This window comes from Furipterus horrens, unplaced genomic scaffold (assembly GCF_987537825.1).
Source record: "Furipterus horrens unplaced genomic scaffold, mFurHor1.1.pri manual_scaffold_1, whole genome shotgun sequence".
Taxonomy (NCBI): domain Eukaryota; kingdom Metazoa; phylum Chordata; class Mammalia; order Chiroptera; family Furipteridae; genus Furipterus; species Furipterus horrens.
The window spans coordinates 157,778,653-157,803,183 of NW_028327171.1; the positions used below are offsets into that span (position 1 = coordinate 157,778,653).

The 24,531-nt window shown below is 35.9% G+C and overlaps 1 protein-coding gene across 1 annotated transcript in view; it reads left to right on the top strand.

The window, feature by feature from the left end:
* The window catches only part of SLC4A10 (solute carrier family 4 member 10), a 278,985-nt gene that overhangs the window by 205,440 nt on the left and 49,014 nt on the right, over positions 1–24,531 (top strand). The window contains exons 12-15 of the mRNA XM_090280326.1: positions 8,912–9,012; positions 12,000–12,174; positions 12,758–12,891; positions 13,290–13,535. Coding sequence (XP_090136452.1) covers positions 8,912–9,012; positions 12,000–12,174; positions 12,758–12,891; positions 13,290–13,535 — 656 coding nt within the window. The remainder of the gene's footprint in view (positions 1–8,911; positions 9,013–11,999; positions 12,175–12,757; positions 12,892–13,289; positions 13,536–24,531) is intronic.

Genomic DNA, 24,531 nt, shown 5'->3' on the forward strand with positions numbered 1-24,531 from the left:
AGGTTACATCCTCTTGTTGGATTGTTCACTTTATCATTATATAGTGTCCTTCTTTGTCTCTTACTATAGCCTTGGTTTTAAAGTCTGTTTTGTTGGATATAAGTACCGCTAACCTAGCTTTTTTTTTTTTTTTTTTTTTTTTTTTTGCATTTGCATGAAAATATTTTCCCAACCCTTTACTTTTAGTCTGTGTGTATCTTTTGATCTCAGATGGGTTTCTTGGAGGCAACATATATATGGGTCTTGTTTTCTTATCCATTCAGATATCCTATGTCTTTTTGTCAGAGCATTTAAGCCATTTATATTTAACATGATTATTGATAGATACATATGTAGTGCCATTTTATTGTTAGACTGTTTTCCTTTGTTTTGTTTTGTTTTTTCCTTTCTCTTTTTCTTCTTCTGGAAGCAAGCCCTTTAACATTTGTTGCAATACTGGTTTGGTGTTAACAAATTCCTTCAGCTTTTTCTTTCCTGTGAAGCTCCTTATTTCTTCTTTGATTTTAAGTGATAGCCTTGCTTGGTAAAGTAGCCTTGGTTGTAGTTCCTTGCTTATCATCACCTTGAATACTTCATACCACTTCTTCTTCCCCGAAGTGTTTCTGTTGAGTAATCAGATGCCAATTTAATTGGTGCTCCCTTGTAGGTAACTACCTGCTTTTCTCTTGTAGCTTTTAGGATTCTCTCCTTATCTTTAAGTCTTGTCATTTTAATTATGATGTGTCTCAGTGTAGGCTTCTTTGGGTCCAACTTGTTTAGGATTCTCTTAGCTTCCTGGACTTGTGTGACTTTTTCCATCATCAGGTTAGGGAAGTTTTCAGTCATTATTTTTTCAAATAGATTCTTGATACCTTGCTCACTCTCTTCTCCTTCTGGTGTTCCCATGATGTAGATATTGTTACATTTCATGTTGTTCAAAATGTTTCTTAAGTTCTCCTCATTTTTAAAACATTATTTTTTCTTTTTGCTGCTCTGTGTGGGTGTTTTTTCTGCCTTGTCTTTCAAAATACTGATTCTATCCTGTGCTTCTTCTATCCTACTGTTTATTCCTTCCAGTGTATTATTTATCTCAGATATTGCATTCTTTATTTCTGACCGTTTTTTTTTTAAATTGTTTCTATGTCTTTTTTCATGCTGTTGAGTATCCTTATAATCATTATTCTAAACTCTCTCTCTCATAAATTGCTTGCCTCCATTTCATCTAGTTTTTCTGGAGAATTCTCTTGTTCTTTCATTTTGGGTCTGTTTCTTTATCTTCATGTTTTGGCTGCTTCTTTGTATTTTCTACCTTAGATGTTAAACTAATCAGTCTTTAAGCTGATCAGTTGTTACTCTAATCAAGCTGTAATCAGCAGTCCACAGGGTTGGGCAGAGTAATTCCTGTGGGCAGGGCTATAGTTTCCTCTCAGGCTAATGCCATTTGGAGAGGTATGCTTTATCTGAGAAAGATGGCTTCTGCAGTTGGGGAGTAAATCAGCATAAGGATCCTGGCATCTGTTTCTTCAGTTCTCTCCCCAGCATCACCAGCTCCAGATCCTTCTCAAGTGTCTCTAGTTCACTCCAGCCTCCCTCTGCTGGAGCCCAGGGTAAGCGGCTGCAAATGAAATTCTGTGCATTGCCCTTTAGGAGGCTCTCTGCATCTACAGCTGTCTCTCCCCACAGCAGACCGAACCCTTGCTGCTTTTCAAAGCTGAATGTTACCTGTGTTTCTTTCTGGCTCTGGTGCTGTAGGCTGGGGAACCCAGCTTAGGGTTTAGACCCCACCCTTCTCAGGGGAAACCCACTGGCCACTGAAATATCCCTCCAGATTTTTAGCTGTAGCCAGTGGGAGTCCAGCTAGTCCTTTCAGGCCTCTTCTGCACTCCTTGCCAGGGATGTTGTGAAGCGGTTTCTTCAGTCTGTCTGTGATTATAAGGCTTTCTCCAACTAGTGTTCAGTTGGTTGTTCTGGATGATTTCTCAACAATTTAGTTGTAATTCCAGATTGGTCCTGGGAGAAGATTAGTATAGCTTCTGGGACAGAACCCACAAGCTGCCTTGACTGAAACAGAACCCATGGGCTGTTCAGTTACGAGGGGCCTGATTGCCCGCCGCCAGAAGCATAACTCTCAATACCAGAGTTTGATGAAAAGAAAAAGAATTGTTTATTTAAGGTTATAAAAATTTAGATTATTGGTGGCTTTCTGCCATTAAGTCTTATTTTCTTTAAAACACCCACAAACACATAGTTCTGCCTCCCCCTGCCAAACCAAGCTAGTTTTAGAAAGGTCAGATATACTGTTTTCCTACTTCCCAGACACAGTTGAGTTTTATCAGCAGCTCTCAATCATTCAAGCCTGATCAAGGAGGGTTTGCCTGTGTTGTGGTACCCTCCAGCTCTTAATGCAGAACCACGTGGGGTTCCCAGCCGCCTTGTAAAACTGCATGGATCGCTCCGCTCTGCAAACTGCGTGGTTCTTTTCCTCAAAATGGCTGCTGCCTTATTTTTAAATCCCTGAGTGTGGCCTGCGATGCAAAGGGTGTGGTAACCAGAAACTTGCACAGGCTCTGTATGCTCTTTCCTCACCATTCTATGGTCAAAACCCCTTCTATCTTCATGGTTCCTTAGAAGAACTAAAGCCATTTCCATAACTAAGATACTAGCTACCAGCTATAGATATGCAAAGGCATCTTGAAAGTTGTCCCCTTCTTCCTATCCCCCAACCCATAGGCTCTGGGGAATTTGGGGGACCCCGTTCTGTAACACTTCCACTTACTCCTCTGCCATCTTGGATCCCAAATTAAATTTTAATAAAGATGTAAAATATAGTTAAGAAAAAGCTCATTACTTTCTTCCTATACTCTGATACATCACTTTGAAGTTAGCATGCATGACTTAGTCATATTTTATAGAAAACTCCCCGTTACTGCTAACCATCTTAATGATGTGAAACATTTTTTATTAAAATTTGCATGTTTATATTAACTTTTTGTGAGTATATGGCATAAATATTATAAAAATCCTTCTTATAAAAATCCATTGTGCATGTACTCATTATATATAGAATCCAGAAAGATAGAAACAAAAACTGTTGCTAGTAGTTGGGGTTATTTTATTGCAGGCATGACTTTGTTAAAAGTCATGAGCAAATGTTTGTTAAGTCCACTCATAGTGCCACCTCTGTTTCTACTGAATCTGCCTCCTGCAACTGTCCCAGTTGTCATCTACTCAGCCTTGTCTTTGTCTCCTGTCCCTGTGGAGTTCAACCTAGTCTGACTTTACTACACTAGATGAAGTAACAAATGGCCTAATTTACCCACTGCTGGACATAGAAGTTCTCCTGGTTAGCCAGAGGTGGGCAAATGAGTAGGTATACCACTCAAACATGAATATTTAAAAGTCATCTTTATCCCACCACCGATTTAAGGAAAACAAACTGATGTCTGTTTCATTTCTGTATTTTCATTCTGAAGTCATTTTGTAACATTAAAGATAACTTTCTTTTCTCAGCAATTACAATTTTATGATTTTATAACTGCAGTCACATAGTTTCAGTTGATCCACTACTAAAATAAAAGTTACTTAAGGAATAATTTTAAGGGTTATACATTTTGTCTTATTCTTGTATTATATACATACATCTTTGTACTTACAATAGTAGAAAAGGCAATATAATGCTTCCTGAAATATTAAGGAACTCTTTAATTGATAAATTTAATGAAAATATTAATACATTGAGACTGAGACTTTAGAAGTCACTTTTAACTATCAATTCATTTTTCAAACATTAAAATTGAAGTCAAACATTTTTGAAAATATCTTGCCTTTGAGGAATGATGTTACTGAGGCAAGTTGAAGCATGGGAGCTCTATATTTTTGAAATTATTTTTATGAGTCTCTATCAGAATTTATTGGATTCTGGGTATTGGGAGGTAGTAGTAGAAGGAACATTAGGTTAAGAATTACGACACATGCATTCTGCTATTATCTATTTGTGCAACCTTGAACAGATGCCCTAACCTCTCTGTATTGATGTTCTATATCAGCATATCCAATAGAACTTTCTGCAAGAACAGAACTTTTCTATGTTTCTGATATATAATAAGCCAAGCCACTATTAATCACTGAAATTGTGCCTGCTGCAAGTGAGGACCTGAATTTTAAACTTTAATTTAAATTTAAATAGCCATATGTTTTATGTGGCTATCATATTAACACAGTTTAAATTAGTGATAAGTTGTATGCTTCTGTACCACATTAGAATTTTTAATATATGTTGTAATTGAATAATATCCTATGAAACTATGTTTTCTTTTAGTAGATGGAACAAAATGATTTCAAGTATATTAAGCACTCTTACTTCATACTTGTTCAAATAATACTTTCCCCCCATGGGATACTTTCTATGGTTTTTATTCTTTTAAAATGAATAAATAATTAACTTTTAAATACTTTCCCTTTCAGTTAAGAGAAGAATAACTAGTCACCTCAAGTGATAACCCTGAAAATATCATAAGAACTTGTATTGGTCATTATAATCACTCCCATTTGTATACCCTCAACTTCTTTGCTTTTCTCTCATGTTATTTACTTGCATGTTAAAACTAACCCTGTGTGAATTTAACTCTTTAGTCTGTACCTGTATTGTTACAGGTGAATGTGACTGAAGGGAAACATATAATTATACTGACTGATACCACATGATTCTTGACCACCTACTTCAAGTGAGCTCTTAATGTTACAAGTTTATCAGACTACCCTAGTCCAATCATTCTCTGTAGATGACATTTCACACCTGTTTTCTCTCCTCAAACCCTCATCATATCCTGTCTAACCTTCACTCTCAGATGTTGACTTGCTTTCTATTTCCCTGAGACATATGAAATGATTAAAAGAGTTTCCAGACACCTACCACCACAGCTATCCACCTGCAGCATCTGCAGCCACATACTCTGCCTCCCATATAACAGCACTGATAAATTATCCAAAGTCAGCCTTCTACCTGTGCACTGGATCCCATCTCTTCACACCTACTTAAAGGCATTGTCATACACCGATTCTCCTTTGTCTTCCCTATATCATCAATGCATTTTTTTCTATATTATATCAGCATCCAACATTGTTAATTTTCATATGTTAAAGAATTGTCAATATTGCTTCCACTGCAACTAAATGCCACAGGAAAGTTCTCATCACACTTTGGTATCACTCCTTCCCAGTCTTCTTTTCTGGTTCCCCCTCTTTGTGATTTCTTTATTTTGAATTGATACAGGACTCAGTCCTTGGCCATATTTCCTCCTCTATCTATACTCATTCTCTTAGCAATATCGTCCACTCTTTATAGCTTTAAATCCTCTCTCAAATTTATTTTTCACCTTGAACTTGAGAGTTATTTATCTTAATGCTTATTCTGTGTCTGCACTTGGATGTCTTATAGAGATCTAAAACTTAACATGTTTTAAGTTTAAACTGAATAGTAAATTATCTTATTTCTGTACTATATACATCTTTGTAGTTATGTTAGAAAAGTCAGTATAATGCTTCCTGAAGTAAATAAGAAACTGCTCCTAAATTCTATCCTATCTGCACCTTACCATCTTGGTAGGACTAACTCTACATTTACAGCTGCACTAACTCCACTTTTACAGTTGATAAAGCCAAAGATGTTTATTATTTTCTCTTATATTTGACTTCTATTCTGCTGGAAAATACTCTTGGCATTGCCTTCAATATTTATCCAGAATTATATAATTTCTCACTGTTGCCACTGCTACCATCCCATTTCAAGGTGCCATCATAATACTCCTGGTATTGTTTCTGCCCTTGGCCCCTAGAATCTGTTCTTCACACAGTAGACAGCCTGACTTCAAGTTAGATCATGCTGCTCCTTTCCTCAAAACCCTGTACAAGAGCCTCATTTCACTGCGAATGAAAGCCAAATGCAGTGGTCTATTAAAGCTATACAATCTGGCCTCCCTTTAACTCTCAGAAGTCATTTCCAACCACTTTCTTCCTTGTTCACTCCTCTCCAACCATATTGGCCTCCTTGCTTCTTGTTCTTTAAACCCAACAGCCACACTCCTACCTTAAGACTGTCCCACCGGCTGTTTTTTCTGCCTGAATATCCCCTAGTTATTCCCATGGATAATTGTCTGACTCGCTCAAGTTTTTCTCAAAGGACATTTTCTCACTGATCCTGCATGACCACTGTATTTATAATTGTTATTCCCTCCTCCCTGCTACTCACCCCATACCTCAACATCCCCTGACTCTGTTCTAAATTTTTATTTTTGCATAGCTTTTAATCTTTCTAACATACTTTAGAATTAATTTACTTATTTATTTATTGTTTGCCTTCCCCATTAGAACTTGAGCTCCAAAGGCCTGATTTCTCCATTGGTTGTATAGTGGTGGGGCCTAGTGCCTGACACAAATCAACTTTCAATAAGTATTTGTTAATTGAGTTAATAAACTGTATAATCTGAGTGCTCAAGTATCTATTCACCAATTGGTTTGTTTTATTTTTATTTTTGGTTTTTCAATTACAGTTGTCCCCTTTTCCCCCAATTTCTCTCCCTCACCCAACCCACCCCCTCTCCCGCAATCATATCCCTCCCCGTTGTCCATGTCCATGAGTCATTTATACGGGTTCTTTGACTAAACCCTTCCCCTACTTATCCCCCTTCTCTCCCTCTCCCCTCCCCCCTATTGACTGCTATTCTGCTCTTTGTTCTATTTAGTTCCTTTGTTTGTGTTGTTCTTTAGTTTCCTGTATTAGGTGATATCATATGGTATTTTTCTTTCTTTGCCTGGCTTATTTCACTAAGCACAATTCTCTCTAGTTCCATCCATGTTGTTGCAAATGGCAGGAGTTCCTTCTTTCTTTCTGCTACACAGTATTCCATTGTGTAAATGTACCATAGTTTTTTGATCCACTCATCTACAGATGGGCACTTAGGTTGTTTCCAACACTTAGCTATTGTAAACAGTGCTGCAATGAACATAGGGGTGCATAAGTTCTTTTGAATTTGTGTTTCAAGATTCTTCGGGTATAATCCTAGTAGTGGAGTCACTGGTTTGTTTTAAAATATCAGTATATATGTGTTTCTGTACAAACATAGTTTCTATATTATTTCTCAGAATATTCACTGGTACGATTCACACAGACTTCTCTTTTCAAACACTTTCCCCCCCTTATTATAATAAAATGCACACTTCTTGAGGAAATGGGTTCTTTAGACTGGCAAATATCCTTATGGTTTATCATTTGTCTTATCAATGCATAGCCTTTCACATTGTAAAACAGTGGGTTAACTTGTCCAGTAATGGATAATTCCCCCAAAGATACAATAATATCACCTGCTTTCTAAGACTTGTGGAAGCTAAGAAATGTTTTCTTAGATGATTGGTTTGTGAAGGTATATATGCTAATTATTTCAGAGAAGGAAAACTCTGACTCCAAAAAACCTCCGCTGCCTTGCGGCATACCTCTTCAGGGGAAAGGCTAAGGGAGTAAACCCCGACAGAAAATCCGGAGCCGGAGTCCCTAAGGCGGTTTGACGTTGTAGTCAACACCGGCAACTCCTGCGGCGCACCTGAAGCCAAGCTGTATTGACTCCGTCTTTCCCTTGGACCCTTCAGCTGCGAAGAGAGGGGGGGTCTGCTGCATGGGCAACAGCGGACCCTCCATATTACCCTGCCCAGGCTCTGTAGCTTCAGCGTCATCGCAAGATGTCGATTCAACACGGGAGGAGACGGATACCGTGTCACTCCCGAGTCGGACTGCACAACCATTCTCGGCGGTGCAGATGGACTCTTGAGAAGCTACACCATCGTCTCTCGAGACGGACGGCTGCCGACGACGACGACGATATGCTAATTATTTACTTATAAAGCTAATTCTTTTATTAGGCGACAGAAATCCTTTCTTTTATCTTTTTACTTCAGTTCATTGTATCCATATTCCTGGGAAATTACAAAAATATTAAGCAATAAATTTTCTTACATTTTTTGCATTTCAAAACCTATTTCTCTTATGTTTTAAATCTGTACTATTTTATCTAAATGTCCCATTGTACATCAGATCCTTTGATAATTCACTTTTGTTTTTCATGCTTACATTTTTTTACTATTTTGAAATGACAGTCAAGTTAAAATTATAATTATACCATTTAAATTCTTAAAAATTATTTTAGGTACTTTTGAATACATTGGTGTTCTCTAAGATTACCAATAGATAGAATTTTTATGGTTTTCAAAAATCTCAGTCACTGACAAAAGAGAGGGGAACAGACTTATGGGAAAATAGCACTTGCATAAACCTCAGTTAATTTGTCATTGGTTCAATTAGAAGCTCCTTTGGCTATAGTCTTTTGGATCTCTGAGTCAGAAAGGATGATGTTACAAATCATTCCTTGGGTAGGAAGATATCAGCTAGGATCTAAGAGGGAAATACAAGTTAAAAATATCTATTGATAATAATTAATGATTATTGAACTATGCCAGGCATATTACACTACCATATCTAGCACCTCCTCACCTCGGCCTACCCCAGCCCTGGTTTCTCTGTCCCCTTCTCTAACTTCATTTTTTTCATAACTCTATCTGACATTATAGGTTAATTGCTTGTTTTCACTAATAGAATGCTTTTCTTGCTCACCTTCGAACATCTCTTACATCCACAACAATAAATACCACACACTAGGCACTCAATAAGTATTAGATGAAAGAATAAATAAATGTCTAAAACCCCATTTAATTCTCACAATCAATGAAGCTTTGGGAAATTAGATAAACTTGCTGGAGGTCATGCAGCAAATGCGTAACAAAACCTGGGTTCTTAGCTACTCTGTTTATTGCCTCAAGGGAAAAATTTTGTTATTTATAACTAGCACCTGGTTTTACAAAACAAAAACAAAAACACTTCCAACAGGAGAAGAGGAAGATTCCTGCTGTACCAAATGGAACAGCAGCTCATGGGGAAGCAGAGCCTCACGGAGGACACAGTGGACCTGAACTCCAGCGCACAGGAAGGTTAGTGATAAGCACTTGTATGTGACTTTGAAGACCAAATGCCGTACCATTCTTGTGTGCCAGGAGTTGCTGTTTTGAGATCTAATTTTTAAAAATACTTTGAATACCTGTTCTTTGGGAGTAAAAATTCCAATTAATTTTATTTCTCTGTAGTTACTAGTGATTGTCATTATTATTAAGCCAGAGGAGTGTATATACTGTTTCATTTTATCTTACCCAGTCTTTCGTTTTGCTGTGCATAAAGTGCATTCACAGATTCTTAGAATGAATAAGAAAACTGTCAGTTGTCTCTTCCAAAAGAGCTCATTGAAAGCTTCAAGTTCAAGATGGAAATAAAAATAAATACCAGGAACTCAGTCTCATAGACTCTTTCTCATTACATGCAAGTAGGATGTATATAACAGTATTTTTTATTTTTATAATTGTAATTCGAAAGAGCGATATGATTTATTTTTCTAATCACACATTTTTGATGAGATGAAAGCTTCAATTTATTTCTTAAAATGGTTCTTTATGGTTTTTTGACAGCTTGTCTCTCTCCAAGCAATGTGTGAGCAGAAAATCAGAAACCCTTGGGTGGGTCTCTCTTCAGAGAATATGTGCACACAGCCTCCATTATAATTGAAGGCAATTGCAAAGGCTTTGCAGGATCGGTGCTCCCTTCCCTTCAAGGCCATTTCCTGTACTGTTTTCACTGTGTTTTCTAAGCTGACTTCCTGGTTTCTGACAACTCTGTATTTTAATTCTCCTTTGTTCTTTCATTTTATCTATGTTTGTCTCTGAGGAAATGTCCATTAACGTCTTCCTCAGGCTCCATACCTAATTTGAGATGGTTCAAACAAGTTTTTCCTTTTCCCTTTACTAGAAGCACTGTTACTCCTTTTGTTTGCTTTCATATTTTCGAATGCTGTCTTTTTACTTTTGGTGGTAATCTTTTTCTCCCTCTCAGGTGTAACGTGCCGCATAGCTTAGATTTTTTTGAAGCTCACTTTCCTTACTGCTTCCTAAATCCTCCCAGGTCACCAATATCCGGTATCTTCGCTTCTCCAGAGTTCTTCCACAGATTCTGTTGCTGACATGGCTTGAAGTACCCATTACTCATCTGCTCTCCTGGAGTTGCTGGTGTACATCTGATCTGGGCTGCTCTTGCACTGTTCTCTGTAATGACCTCCCACTTCCGGATTTAGATTATTGCTGCTAAAAGCACATCTATTACACAGTAATATAAGAGCTATTTAGACTAATGTATGCTCTACTAAGTATAATGTTCTAATAGAAAGTGCTATCAAGCCTATAAATATTAACTACTAATGAATAGTTTATAACCACCTCAAATTCTTTTGGGGATTAGTGGGATATAAATCATAAATGAATGAATAGACTAGTAGATTAAATCTATTTTGAATTGTGACTTTAACAAGTTAACAGGTCATTCAGAAATGATCCCCAAAGTAAAAACAAAATGCATACGTTTTACAAAACACAGGTAGAGGAACACAAGATAATTTTTGTGTGTATGTGTAAATTTCACAGGTTCTCTGCAAGAGTTTCTGAGTTTCAAATGTCCTTTTTTTATCCCCCCAATTGAAAATTTACCCTCTCAACCTTTCCTATTCCATATCCCTTTGATGGAAGAAGTCACTAGGAAAACAAAATGCTTCTATATGTCACATAATGGTGAGAAAGTTACTAATATGGTACTATAGTGTACATGTCAGTCAGATCAGGGAAATTTAAAATAATATTCAAAATTTTTAGTTATACTGGAGATGTACATTTTTAAGGCAAAATAAATATGTTTCTCAAAAGAACAATCACTTCTGAGGTGATTGTTAGATTGCAAGTGAATATTCCTATTTAGAAAAGAAATTTTAAAAGTTTGATATTTTCCCATGATGTAAGTATATCCAGCACACTGGCAGTCTGCTGAAACATCATAGGGACTTTTTGTAACTTCCATGTAGCAACTTAACCACAGTCTTATTCACTTTAACATGACATCTTTATTCCATGCAGCACAGAGAGCTTTTTATAGTCAAGTGCTACGTCTGCATGGTATTATTAAACGTTCAAAGAATGAGAATACCTGTTCATGAATGTTCACATTCCTAATAGACCAAAAACTTTTTAGTCCTCAAATTTTAGGCAGTATTTCACATCTTAATACTATCCCCCAACCTCCAATGCTTTTTCAAATGTTTCAGTGTGGTTTTGGATATATTTGAAAAAAAAAATTTATACCAAGTAAAGTCATTATTGTCTTGTGAATGACAGACTTTGGGATATATTTAAGCAATAATGGGTTGAAATTGATGGTTTTAAGGTTCTCTTCCCAGTTGCCTTTACCTAACATTGAAAACAACTGTGGAACCTGTCTGTTTCATTCAAAGGCCCTTTAGATGCCTGCCTGAAACAGTATCTGGTAAGGGCTTTTGTTTGTTTGTTTGTTTCTTACCTTCTTTTTTTTTTTTTTTTGGCAGAGAGAGTAGGAAACTGGAACTTTGGTTAAACACTGACGTTTTTTTCCCCTGTAGGCTTATGCTCACTATTGGAGTATTCAAAGCCAGTTTATCCTCCCTCCGTCACTTTCTGCCATGCTAAACAAAATGTAAATAATTAGAAAATATTGCCAGCAATTGCAATAATAGGCCTGAGTTTAGAAATAGGTTAATGTAGAAATGGCACAGAAATAAGAATAATTATAAATTTCATTATGTGAAAATTGATCGATGACCTGCTCTGAACCTTGTTTGAGAGAATCTGGAAATTTTTTGGTTGTTGACACAACTTTTGGTTAGGAACCGAGGAAACATAGTGGTGCAAAGCCATCCCTTTAGATCATGATAATACATTGTAGCCCGTTAATATTGGGTCTCACCTCAGCTGATGGAAACCTAGACTGTGGCCTGGCAACAAAGCTAATGAGCATTTTGATCTGTATGTTTTTTATATTTGGATTTCACTATTGTGTTTTCCCCCTGTCTTAGGATTTTTGGGGGACTTATTTTAGATATCAAAAGAAAAGCTCCATACTTCTGGAGTGACTTCAGAGATGCTTTCAGCCTGCAGTGCTTAGCGTCTTTTCTGTTTCTCTACTGCGCGTGTATGTCTCCTGTCATCACATTCGGAGGCCTGCTGGGAGAAGCCACTGAAGGTCGTATAGTATGTATTATGCTTTTCTCTGAAGTTTGAAATTAATCAGTTTCTGAGATTCATAGTTAGATAAGTGAGCATTTAATTTTGGTTCCTTTATGAGGACAGATCTGATCTATGGTCTGGCAGATAACTTCATATGGATTTTCTGGATGGCTCAGAGAACTGGTCATCTGGGAGTGGATTATCTCATAACAATTAAATCTGAGTCTTACCCAAGCTTCTGATCTCATTTCTGGCCCCCGATCCTAGACTAGTTTTAGACTGTGGTTCTTACCTCACAAGAGGCCTATAACCTATTTATACACGTCATGCTTCTGTCCATTCATGTTTCATAAAACATGTAAATTTTTAGTAAGTAAAAGAAAAGCAAGGTAAGGAAGGTGGAGAAGCTATCTCCCTACTCACTACCATTTATTTTCTGCTGACTGCCTGTCTCTTTTTTATTTTCTTATCCCACATCTTTCCCATGGTTGCTAGGCTTTTCATAGCAAAGGAAAAAGAATATTCCCATGTAGTTTAAACATTTCTCGCTAGTTATAATGGCTACCTGTACAGCTCAGAGAATGACATAATTTATATCTCTACACAGAGTGCAATTGAATCTCTCTTTGGAGCATCCATGACTGGGATAGCCTATTCCCTCTTTGGTGGACAGCCTCTTACCATATTAGGCAGTACAGGACCAGTTTTGGTGTTTGAAAAGATTTTGTTTAAATTTTGCAAGTAAGTGTTATGTGCTTTTGGCCTCTATCCCCTTCCTATTTCTGTACTGTATTTGTACTTCTCCCAACATCGCATTTGGAGGTCTGCTGGGAGAGGTGAAGTGACTGATTTGATTGTTTGCCGTTTTTGTCTCTCCATGAAAATGAAGAAAAAACAAAAAGATCTGTGTATAATGTTTTGTAATGTTTGTAAAAAATTATATTCAGTTCTCAACACCGAGAACTCCTGTTAGTTTTATTCCCTTAGATGTTCCCTTTAGACCAAGTCTTGAGTTTAGATACTCATGGGATGTGAAGCTTATTTACTTTCACATCATGAATTAGATTTATTTCCATCTGTTTAAAATGGTGGCAAGCTGTTAAATCACCTTCTTTCTACTATTCTTTTTCTCTTCCTAGAGAATATGGACTGTCATACCTATCTTTAAGAGCTAGTATTGGACTTTGGACTTCAATCCTATGTATCATACTTGTGGCCACGGATGCAAGCTCCCTTGTTTGCTATATCACTCGGTTTACTGAAGAAGCTTTTGCTTCTCTTATTTGCATCATTTTCATTTATGAAGCCCTAGAGAAGTTGTTTGAACTCAGTGAAGCATATCCAATCAACATGCATAATGATTTGGAACTGCTGACACAATACTCGTAAGTACTATTTCCCCTGTTGGCTGTGAGCTTTTCTTTTTACAAATATTGCTATTGTTGTAAGAAGTAAGAGGAACTTACTCAGCAGATAGAGTGCCTTAAATTGATTCATAACCTAAATCCTGGACACTCAGAGTTGAACAGGATTTTAAAAGTCATCTAATGAGCCACTCATCTGATATTTGAGTTCTCAGTATAACAACTCCGCCAAGAATATCTTTTGGGTTTCTATTTAACAAGAATTCCCTATTAAGGAAATAGTGAACCAAGGTCAATTTTTCTTTAGAAGCATTTTGTTTTTTGCAAAACACATTTGATTTGGGTTATTTTCAGGGCTTTTTCTTTAAAAATTTTTAATAGATTTTATTTTTATTTCTTTTTAGAGAGAGAGGAAAGGAGGGAAAGAAACATTGATATGTGAAAGCAACATCAATTGGTTGTCTCTTGCACGCTCTCCGTTGGGGGCCTGGCCCACAACCCAGGTGTGAGCCCCAACTGGGAACCAAACCAGTGACCTCTTGGTTCACAGGCCAGTGAACAATGCACCAAGCCACACCAACCAGGGCTCAGGACCCTTTAAATGTAGTATAATCCAAAGGAAACAGTGAAAATATAAGATTTTAAATTAGAGCAATGAAGTAAAAGAGATTCATTAGGTCTAAATTGTATTAGACTGATGTTTGAAAATGATAAAAACAAACAAAAATCGCGGAAATGAAATATGGTGGAAACAGAGATGATATGGGGTGATGAACACACAGTACAATGTACAGGTGATGTGTTATAGAATTCTACACCTTAAACCTGCACAATTTTATTAATATAACCTCAGTTTTAAAAAATATAATATTGCTTTTAGAACTTACGACATTTATAATGGAAGTACTCAGATATTGCCTGCTGAAGTTAATATACAGTTTAGGATTAAAAATGGGATTGAACCTATTGTTTTTTCTAGTTTAGAATTTCCCTAAGGCTGTGCTTTATACTGTGTGTGGACATTGTATTGGGTTAGCCAAAAAGTTTGTATGTTTTTTTCCTGTAAAATAAAAGAGATATTTTCTATTTTCACCAATAACTTTACTGATTTGGATATTTTGAGTAGTATGTTGGCTATCAGCCATGTGGTATAACATCAATTGTTCTCAGTTAATCTCAATTTGGTCCCTATCAACTTCAACTGGTCTACCTGAACATGGAGCATCGTCCAGTGAGAAATCTCCAGCACAAAACTTGGCAAACCACTTTAGAGACACTTGATCAATCATAGCACCTTCTCCATATACTGCACAAATCTTATTTTATGTTTCAGTTGTGTTTTTAACTTCTTGAAATAACAAAGTATAATATGCCAAAATGTTGCATATTTTCTTTCATCTTGAATATTAAAATGGCTACACAAAAATTTACTAATTTTGATAAGTTTTCTTTTAAAGCACACCAATACAACAGCTGTCACAATACAATCTAACAAAATTCTTATGAATGAAATTAAGAACAACTAAGCACTATTAAAGCCATCTTACAGAAACACATTTTTTTTTTTGGCCAACCCAATATGAGTTCTCTCTTTGATTTGAGAATTTTTTGTTGCATTTGTGTATACATTTTTATACAGCAAATATTTGAAACAGTATGTTCTTTACGAGACAGTTATAACCTCTACTTTTATTAACTGCTTAGATATGGCCTTAATGTTTTGAAGATTTATTATCTTTCTTTGCCATTAGAAGAAGCTGAAATTATTGAAATTACACCAAAATAGTGCAATGTTATAATTTTGTTAAGAAAGATACAATGATAAGACTAAAAGTAACATAATATAATTAATTAATTAATTAATATATTTATTTAATTTTATTTTTCAATTACGGTTTATGTTCAGTATTATTTTGTATTAGTTTCAGGTGTACAGCATAGTGGTTAGACACTCATATATTCTATGAATTCCCCAAATATTTTAAATACCTACCAGCACCATACATAGTTATTATATTACTAACTATATTCCCTATGCTGTACTATACATCCCTGTGAGTATACTGTAACTACCAATTTGTACTTCTTAATCCTGTCACCATTTTCATTCATATCCTTAATGCCCTTTCCTCTGGTACCATCAGTCCGTTCTCCATATCTGTGAGTGTTTCTTTTTTCTTTGGTTGTCTATTTTGTTCTTTAGATTTCACATGTAAGTAAAATCATATAATATTTGTCTTTATGAAAAAGTGATTTATTGAAGAAGACACAAGGTCTAAGAAACATTGTACATAGGAAAATGACACCTCAGTCCCATTCAGAGTAGGTACCTTGGGACCTCACACAGTTCTCGCAGTAACCATCAGCTGCCCCATCATATTTTCCTGAATATCATCAATGTTCTGAAAACTCTTCCCTTTCAAAGATGATTTTAGTTTTGGGAAAAGCCAAAGTAGTAGGGCACCAAATCTGGGCTGTAGCAGGGCTGGGTAACCTGGGTGATTTGATGTTTTGCCGAAAAACTCTGCACGAGATGTGATGCGTGAGCATGAGCATTGTCATTATGAAGCTGCCAATCACCAGTTGCCCATAGCTGTGGCCTTCTGAATCATCCAAATTGTTTCCATGGAGGAACATTCAAGCTTAATGCAAAATCTAATGCAGATTCATTGCTCTACTCGCTCAGTCATTTTGAATACCATGGCCACACAGTACACATGCTCACTCAACAACATCTACTGCCCCCATTGACTAGTACAGTAAATTCATTGTTCACACTCATGTGCATTCCAGTCCATGAGTGAACTTCTTGGCCCCAGTTTATATCAATGTTACTGTTCTCGTATTAACAATGCCTGGACTTTTTCTGGACAGACCTCATATACTCAGAAGTGGAATCACTGGGTCATAAGGAAGTTTCATTTTGAATTTTTTTAGGAATGTCCATACTGTTTTCCATAGTGGCTGCACCAATCTGCATTCCAACCAACAGTACACTGGAGTTCCCTTTTCTTTCTTTCTTTTTTATTTATTTATTTATTATTATTATTTTTCAATTACAGTTGTCCCATTTTCCCCCATTGCTCCCCCCACCCAGCTCACCCCTTCTCCCACAGTCCTATACCACCCCGTTATCCATGTCCATGAGTCATTTATACATGTTCTTTGACTAAACCCTTCCCTTACTTATTCCCCTTCTCTCCCCATTCGCACCCCCCCCCCAAAGTTTCCCTTTTCTCTACATTCTCGCCAATACTTGTTTGTTGATTTATTTTTGGTAGCCATTCTAACAGGTATAAGGTGATATCCCATTGTAGTTTTAATTTGCATTTCTCCAATGCTTAGTGACATTGATCACCTTTTCATATGTCTATTGGCCTTCTGTATGTCTTCTTTGGAGAAGTGTATATTCAGATCCTCTGCCCACTTTTTAATTAAAGTGTTTAGTTATCTGATGTTAAGTTATATGAGTACTTTATAAAATTTTGAAAATTAACCCCTTATTTGATGTATTATTGATGAATATTTTCTTTCATTTGTAGGTTGTCATTTCATTTTGTTAATGTTTTCCTTTGCTATGCAAAAACTTTTTAGTTTTATGTAGTCTCGTTTTGATTTATTTGTTTGTTTGTTTCCCTTGCCTGAGGAGATATATCAGAAAAAATATTGCTAGAGAAATGTCCAAGATTTTATTGCCTATATTTTCTTTAGGATTTTTATGGTTTCAAGACTTACATTTAAGTCTTTAATCTGTTTTAAGTCTATTCTTGTATATGATATACCAAGGTGGTCTAGTTTCCTTTATTTTTATTTTTATTTTTCGATGTAGCTGTCCAATTTTCCCAACACCATTCATTGAATAGACTGTCTTTACCCCATTATATATTCTTGCCTCCTTTATCAAATATTAATTGACCATATAGGCATAGCTTTATTTCTGGGCTCTCTATTCCATCCCATTAATCTATGTGTCTGTGTTAATACCAGCACCATGCTGTTTTGCTTACTATAACCTTATAGTATAAAGTATAGCTTAATATCAGTCAGTGTGGTGCCTCCAACTTTGTTCTTTTTCAAGATTGCTATGGTTATTTCTATCTTTTGTGGTTCCATATAAATTTATGGGTTATTTGTTCTAGTTCTGTGAAAAATGCCATTGGTATTTTGATAGGAATTTCATTGGACCTATAGATTCCTTTGGTTAGTATGTACATTTTAATGATATTAATTTAATCTATCCATGAGCACAGTATACACTTAGATTTATTTGTATCTTCTTCAATTTCTTACAATTTTTTAAGTATAGGTGTTTTACCTCCTTGGCTAATTTTTTTCCTAGGCAATTTTTGATGCAACTGTTAATGGGATTGTTTTCTTAATTTCTCTTTCCGAGAGTTCATTATTTGTGAATAAAAATGCAACCAAATTCTAAATATTTTTATATTCTGCTACTTTACTGAATTGCTTTATCAATTCTAGTAGTTTTTTGGTGGAATCTTTAGGTTTTTCTATATATACTATCATGTCATCTGCAAATAACGACAGTTTTACTTCTTCCTTTCCATTTTGGATGGCTTTTATTTCTTCTTCTTGTCTAATTGCTGTTGCTAGGACTTCCAGTACTATGTTGCATAAGAGTGGTGAAAGTGGACATCCCTGTCTTGTTCCTGATTTTGAGGAAAACACTTTTTTTTTTTCATTGAGTGTGCTGTTAGCTGTGGGGTTGTCATATATGACTTTCAGTATGATGAGGTATGTCCTCTCTATTCCCACTTTGCTGAGAGTTTTTATCATAACCGGGTGCTGGGTTTTGTCAAATGCTTTTCTTCATCTATTGATATGATTATATGATTTTTATATTACATTTTGGAAAATAACATGATTTTTAGTACTTTTCTTTGGTCTTCAGAAATAGCTTTAAACCGTAATACCTCTGTTTTGGGGCAAGAAAATCAGAGTGGAAACAAAATAACTTTTCCAATGAAAGCAAATAATGAGGGTGTTGTGAACAGTGTTCTGAAAATGGATGAAGGAGGCCTCAGGGACACCCATCAAGCAGGCAAATGGGAAGAACAGTTTGATCAGAATGAGTGATAACAGAGACACTTGCCTTTTGAGTTATCCCCAGTTGCAAAAAGAGCAGTGTCTCCAAATTTGAATATCCTTGCTAGGATGTGTACTCATCTCTGCTTGGATTTTCAAACCTACTACATGCCAGACGTTATGCCAGGTGCTAAGGAAACCATGAAACATACTCTGTTCTCAATGAGCTTCCAGTTTAATAGGGAATGCAGACAAACCGACAACACAATGGAATAAATGCTGTGTTAAGGGATTGGTACAGAATGCTATGATACCACAGCAGAGGAGCTCCTAACTCAGATTTTGGGTTCAGAGAAGGCTTCTTGGATGAAGCAACATAGGAGACTGTAAAATGAGTATGAGCTAGAAAGGTGCTGAGGAACAGGGTAGCAGAGTGGTTCAGAGAAGGGAATGGCTCAGGCCCAGAGGCAAGCAATCCCTCAATGCTTTGCAATATCTGTTCAAGGTCTCGTATAGACAGTGGCAAACAGGATACCAGACTTAGGTTTTGTAAGTCGGATATAATTTTCAGTACACTGATGGATACAAATAAGCTCTCAAAAAGAAATAATATGGAACAAATATAAAAGGTGAAAGCAGAACTCCTGTTTGAAGTGGTGTGGAGACAACAATTGCGGACTGTTTCAGCTGTTCCCTGTACCCTTAATGGCAGTTTCTAAGATACTTCAGACTCAGGATCACAGTTTAAAATCCCCAAGTCCAGAAAGGAGAAAGAGCAGAGAAGCAAGGACTGAGCCCTGGATAATAATGGTCAAGCTTGAAGGTAGAAGAATGAAGAAATTGTAATCAACAGATAAAAAATTGGAAAGAGACAGGAGTAACGGGAAAAAAACATAAATAATATCAGGTTGTAGAAGGCAAGGCACAACACTGTATCAGGAAATCTTTAGAGAGATTTGGTATAGAGATCAAACAGAATAACAAAGAGAGATCATTGTTAACTTTAAGAAACTGTGTTGGGTGGAGAGAAGAGGCATGATTAGAATCCAGTTTGCAAAAAAATTAGGAAGGAAGTAGGTGGTAAAGAAATGAAGAAAATGTGTGTAGGCCACTTTGGTCTTGAAGAAAGTGAAGAACAGTGCCTTAGGAGCAGGTGATGAGATCACAAGAATGATAATTTATGATAAGCAAGAGATGTATGTGTTTAAAAATGAGGACACAGAGGAAAGAGAGAGAAGAGATGACAGAGTAGACAAATGTGGGAGGGCAAAATTCCAGGAATCAAAAAATAACAAGATCAAGACAAATTGTGGGGTTAAGTAAACAAATGCTCAGAGACTTATCTGAGGGGGAAAAACAAACAAACAAACAAACAAAAAAACTGCTTGATTTGTCCATGATTCCTGCCTGTCATGATGATCAAGATGAGAGGACACAGGTCCTGCCTTGCTTACTGTTTCCTTCTTTGCTTTTTAAAAAATGATCCCTACCAGTTTAAACTTTATACTCTATCACAGTGTGCACCTCTGAAACCTAATTATTAGAAGGCAGAGTAGGAGTGTGGGCTAATCACTGTGTTCCATTGCCCAAGTGCCCTTCTCAACCAAAACTGGGGAGGTAGGAGGTATGGAAAGATTTAGTCATCCTGGTGGGTCGTGAGGTTTTAATGTCTCCTGGACTTGAAATGGGTGTAAGAGAAACACAGAGAATAACAGCCTCCTTGGCCAATGTGTTTATTGCACTGTCTTCTGTTTGGTTTCACATTCGTTTCCTGCACCACTCATGGTGTGTACATGATTCTGATCAGGTATTGCTATCACTTGCTCTTCGGAAAAGCAAAACTAATCCTTTTTGCTATACATATAATGCATATATTTATTAGCATACTTTTAGTCATGTGCATTAAAGAAAATAAATAAAAGTTATTGCTAACAATAATGACTACTTCAATGTATTGTATAATCTCACCCTTTTGCACAAAACATTTTGTGTTTCATGAAGTTCATATGACACTTTCAGTGTTTTTTTTGTTCTTGTCACTGTGGCCTAATTAGTTTTAAGAGTCTTTATACTCCTGCTCACCTAAAGCTTTCTACTGATGTTGCTGGCCTCATGCTTTCACAGTTTTCATGAGACAAATTCTTTGAAAATGTCAATGCTAAGATGCAGTACATCTGAGTTGCAGTCTTAACATGTCTTTGTGCTCACATATTTTGCTGAGGTGTAAGATATTGAAGAAGAGGCCTCATCTACATTTCAAAGATATTTTTTTTACTGGGGCCTCTTATACGCAGATCTCCTTAAACTTATAGTTTTGCCAACCAAATAACAAAATGTATTTAATTCCTTTAAGACTAGAATTCCTGGTATCTGTGGCATCATAATCTTATAATGTGGTAATATGCAGACCTTGTATTTGAAGCCATAAGCTTTTCTTTCATTTTTCCAAGAGTAAGTGCCAAGATAATCAATTTAGTTTCAAGAATATATATACCTTTCACCAGATGATCAAGCTGAATTTGTCAAGTTAACAATAAGTAATGAGTTTGTGGAAATAAATTTTTCTAGGTTGCTTTGTTTTTAAGAAATTCCAAAATCAGAACAAAGCATTCTGCTCATGGAAGATGAAATGTTTCTTCAAATATATAGTAATAATTTAATGCACTCAAATATGGCTAATGAAAGAGAGATTAGGATTGTATTAACTCTTTGCAGTTGGTTGGATCAAAGCAAAGAGCGGGGTCTATTATCCTAGTTTCCAGTATATCAGCATACTGGAAGTGAGTAATATCCAATAATTACCAAGCTGTTAGAAAGTGCGGTCTCACTACTAGGTTATGAGATGAGCCCTCCCCCCCCTTCCAGCTTTTTGTTGTTCTTCGGTCCCAGCCTCTACCTAACCCAGAATAGTGATTTCTTTTGGATAAATGTTATTTACTGCCTGATTATATACTCATGGAAGAATATTATTTTTCTAATCTCCTTAACTAGATTCAAACCTCCTTTAAAACAGAAAACATAACAATTTTATCTCTCATAGTCCCAGCATAATAGTATAGAATATAGTAATACTTAATGAACAGTGATTAACTGAACATGTTGTAATATAATTGACATCACCTGACCAGTTATGTTTGACCAGTAAAGACAATTGCATTCTTTTATAGTATCTTTAACACTACTCTTAAAGATTTCAGCTAGAAGTTTTGAATAAACTTGCAATGTTATGAGAATTTTAATGTGGGATAAAAATATACAAATTGAATTCATAAAACTAGTTCTGATGGAAAATTTAGACGGGGTGCCAACATGGTGGAGAAGTCATGTGAAAGAGAGGCAGGACTGCAACCTTCAGCAGAACTCCAAAAGCTGATCAGAGGTGTGGGGAGAAAGAAGATTAAAGGGAGGTTATCATAGCTCATTGACCCAATAGTCCTGGCTAATAAAAAAACAAAGAATAAAACTCAGATTAGAGAAACCCCTGTACTTCAACTTTTAATCACTTTTTTACTCCATATACACTTAACTAAATTTATCCAGAATTGCTTGCAACATAACTTCATAATTATATATATTTTTATTTCTTGTGTGTAATGTATGTGTAACTCCACTAGATTAAACTCCCTAATGCTAGGTTCATAAATATAAGGCAGGCACACCTTTGTACCCTCTGTGGTAGCAAAATATTTGGCACATATCACAAAATAAATATGTTTGTTCATAGTTTTACATTTCTGAAATGCTTCTTGCAGCTCGTATGCACATTTAACAGAGTTTTTTCTCTCTTAAAAAGCTGATATTAAGAAAGTGAATTATCTGACATCATAGAATCAAATAAATATAATAGTAGGCACTCAAAATTATTCTTCAGTAAATAAATTTCTGACAACTCATCTTATTGTTGATTCTTTTTTTTAAGTGTTAAATTTTTTTTACAAGTTTACTTTATTTTATTTTCTTTATCTGTTTTTAGAGAGCGGGGAAAGGAGAAAGAGAGGGAGAGAAACATCACTGTGTGGTTGCCTCTCACGCGCCCCCAACTGGGGACCTGGCGTGCAACCTAGTCATGTGCCCTGACTGTTATTGTTGATTCTTAATCCAAACACTTGCTATCTTTGTTTTCCCTTCCTGCTTTTGAGCTAAATTCTTGTTTTAATAAAGTCTTATCTCCAGTAGTGATATTATCTAGTATAAGTTTATCATTTACCTGTTTTATCCTCATTGTTCCTAACAAATTATGAACCTTTAAATTACAAGTTTGTCTCTTCATTTTTCTGCCTCTAGAGAGCCAGGGAGTTGGTAGGTAACAAGAAAGCCTTTGTTAAGTGTCTTTCAACAATATTACTTCCCAGATCTACCTCCAGCTGCTATTTTTTTCTCTGTAACTATAGATTTACAAAACTTAAATAGATTTATCTTTCATACTTTCTTGTCAAATAGTTGTGAAAGGGCAAACATTTGCGTGAACATCCATATTAGAGGGAAAGTACCAAGCAGGGATTGGTGGTTTCTTTAAGATACATTGAATACCCTGACCAGTGTGGTTCAGATGGTTGAAAGTCCCGCAAAGCAAAAGGTTGCTGGTTCAATTCCCTGTCAGCTCACATGCCTGGGTTGTAGGCCTAGTCCCTGGTTGGGGTGTATGCGAGAGGCAACTGATTGCTGTTTCTCTCACACATCGGTGTTCTCTTCCTCTCTTTCTCCCTCCCTTGCCCTCTCAAATAAAGTTTTAAAAAATTCTTAAAAATATACATTGGATGACCATAGGTCATGTGTTTGTGTATCAAAAATGCAGTATCTTGGGGGAGGGGGGTGCTGGGTGGAGGGGAGCAAGGGGGAGAAAATTGGAACTGTTGTAACAATATAATCAATAAAAAACATTTTAAAAAATGCAGTATCTCACTTTGTTGAGATACTCAGAACGATTAGTAGAAGGCTAATTTTATTTCTTCCAGAAGCACCCATGGTATATATATTTTTTCAATTAGAAAAGCATGAAATGTTTTGCCCATATTTCCCAATCAGTGTTTAATATATATGGCTTTATGTGCAACTGAAAAAAATGATTTTCTTTGCTCTTCTGAGACACATTGTAGTATTATTTGCCTGCAGATGGTGGGATCTACAAGCTTCTTAATAGGTTTTCCAACTGCTGGAATTTAAACATTTTTTAAAATCATTGTTTATCAACCACTGATACACATGCAACTAGAGAAAAGCAGAGAAAGCTTAAATAGGCAAAAGAGTTTTTTTTTAAATCAAGTATTTATAATAAAATGTTTAAAAAATTCCAATGGATTTTTATGTCCTTAAAGCCCATTGTAACCAAAAAAAAAACATGAATTAATAAAAGCATGTAGTTATTTGACAGAATAAATAGAAATACATAGCTATAAAAAGTTGTGAACCATTGCTTTAGCAACTATATAGCAATTTTAATTTCTAAACATCAGTTAAATTAAGTTCACTGAAGTTTTATTTTTTTACATTTTAATTCCAGGGAAATTAACAATTTAAAAAATCCTTTAAAATACATCACTTTATATTTATTAAAATCCTATGGACCAGATAGAATGTATTTTATAGAACAAGTTAATGGCTTATGACTTATTAATAATCATATAAAGCATACCAAAGAGTAGAGCCCACATTTCTCAGTGTTATGTTTTCTATTAGATGGTGTGATCTCATTCTGCCAGTCAACTTTATCTCACCTGTTCAGCATATTGTCATTGATTCTTTATGAAATTAATATGATGCCAATGCTGGCCCTTTGAATGTGATTTGATTGCTTTACTCAGGGTATCTGTTGTACCTACTGGGATGTTTTGAGCAAATTAATCTTGTTCATGTAAAATGTTGCTGCATTATTCATTCATTGTTGGATGTTTTAAGTAGCACCACTATGTACTTTATAGTTTTAGTCATGCTAAAAGCATGCTTAGAGCCATTGCTAATAACTTATTTTGGAAAA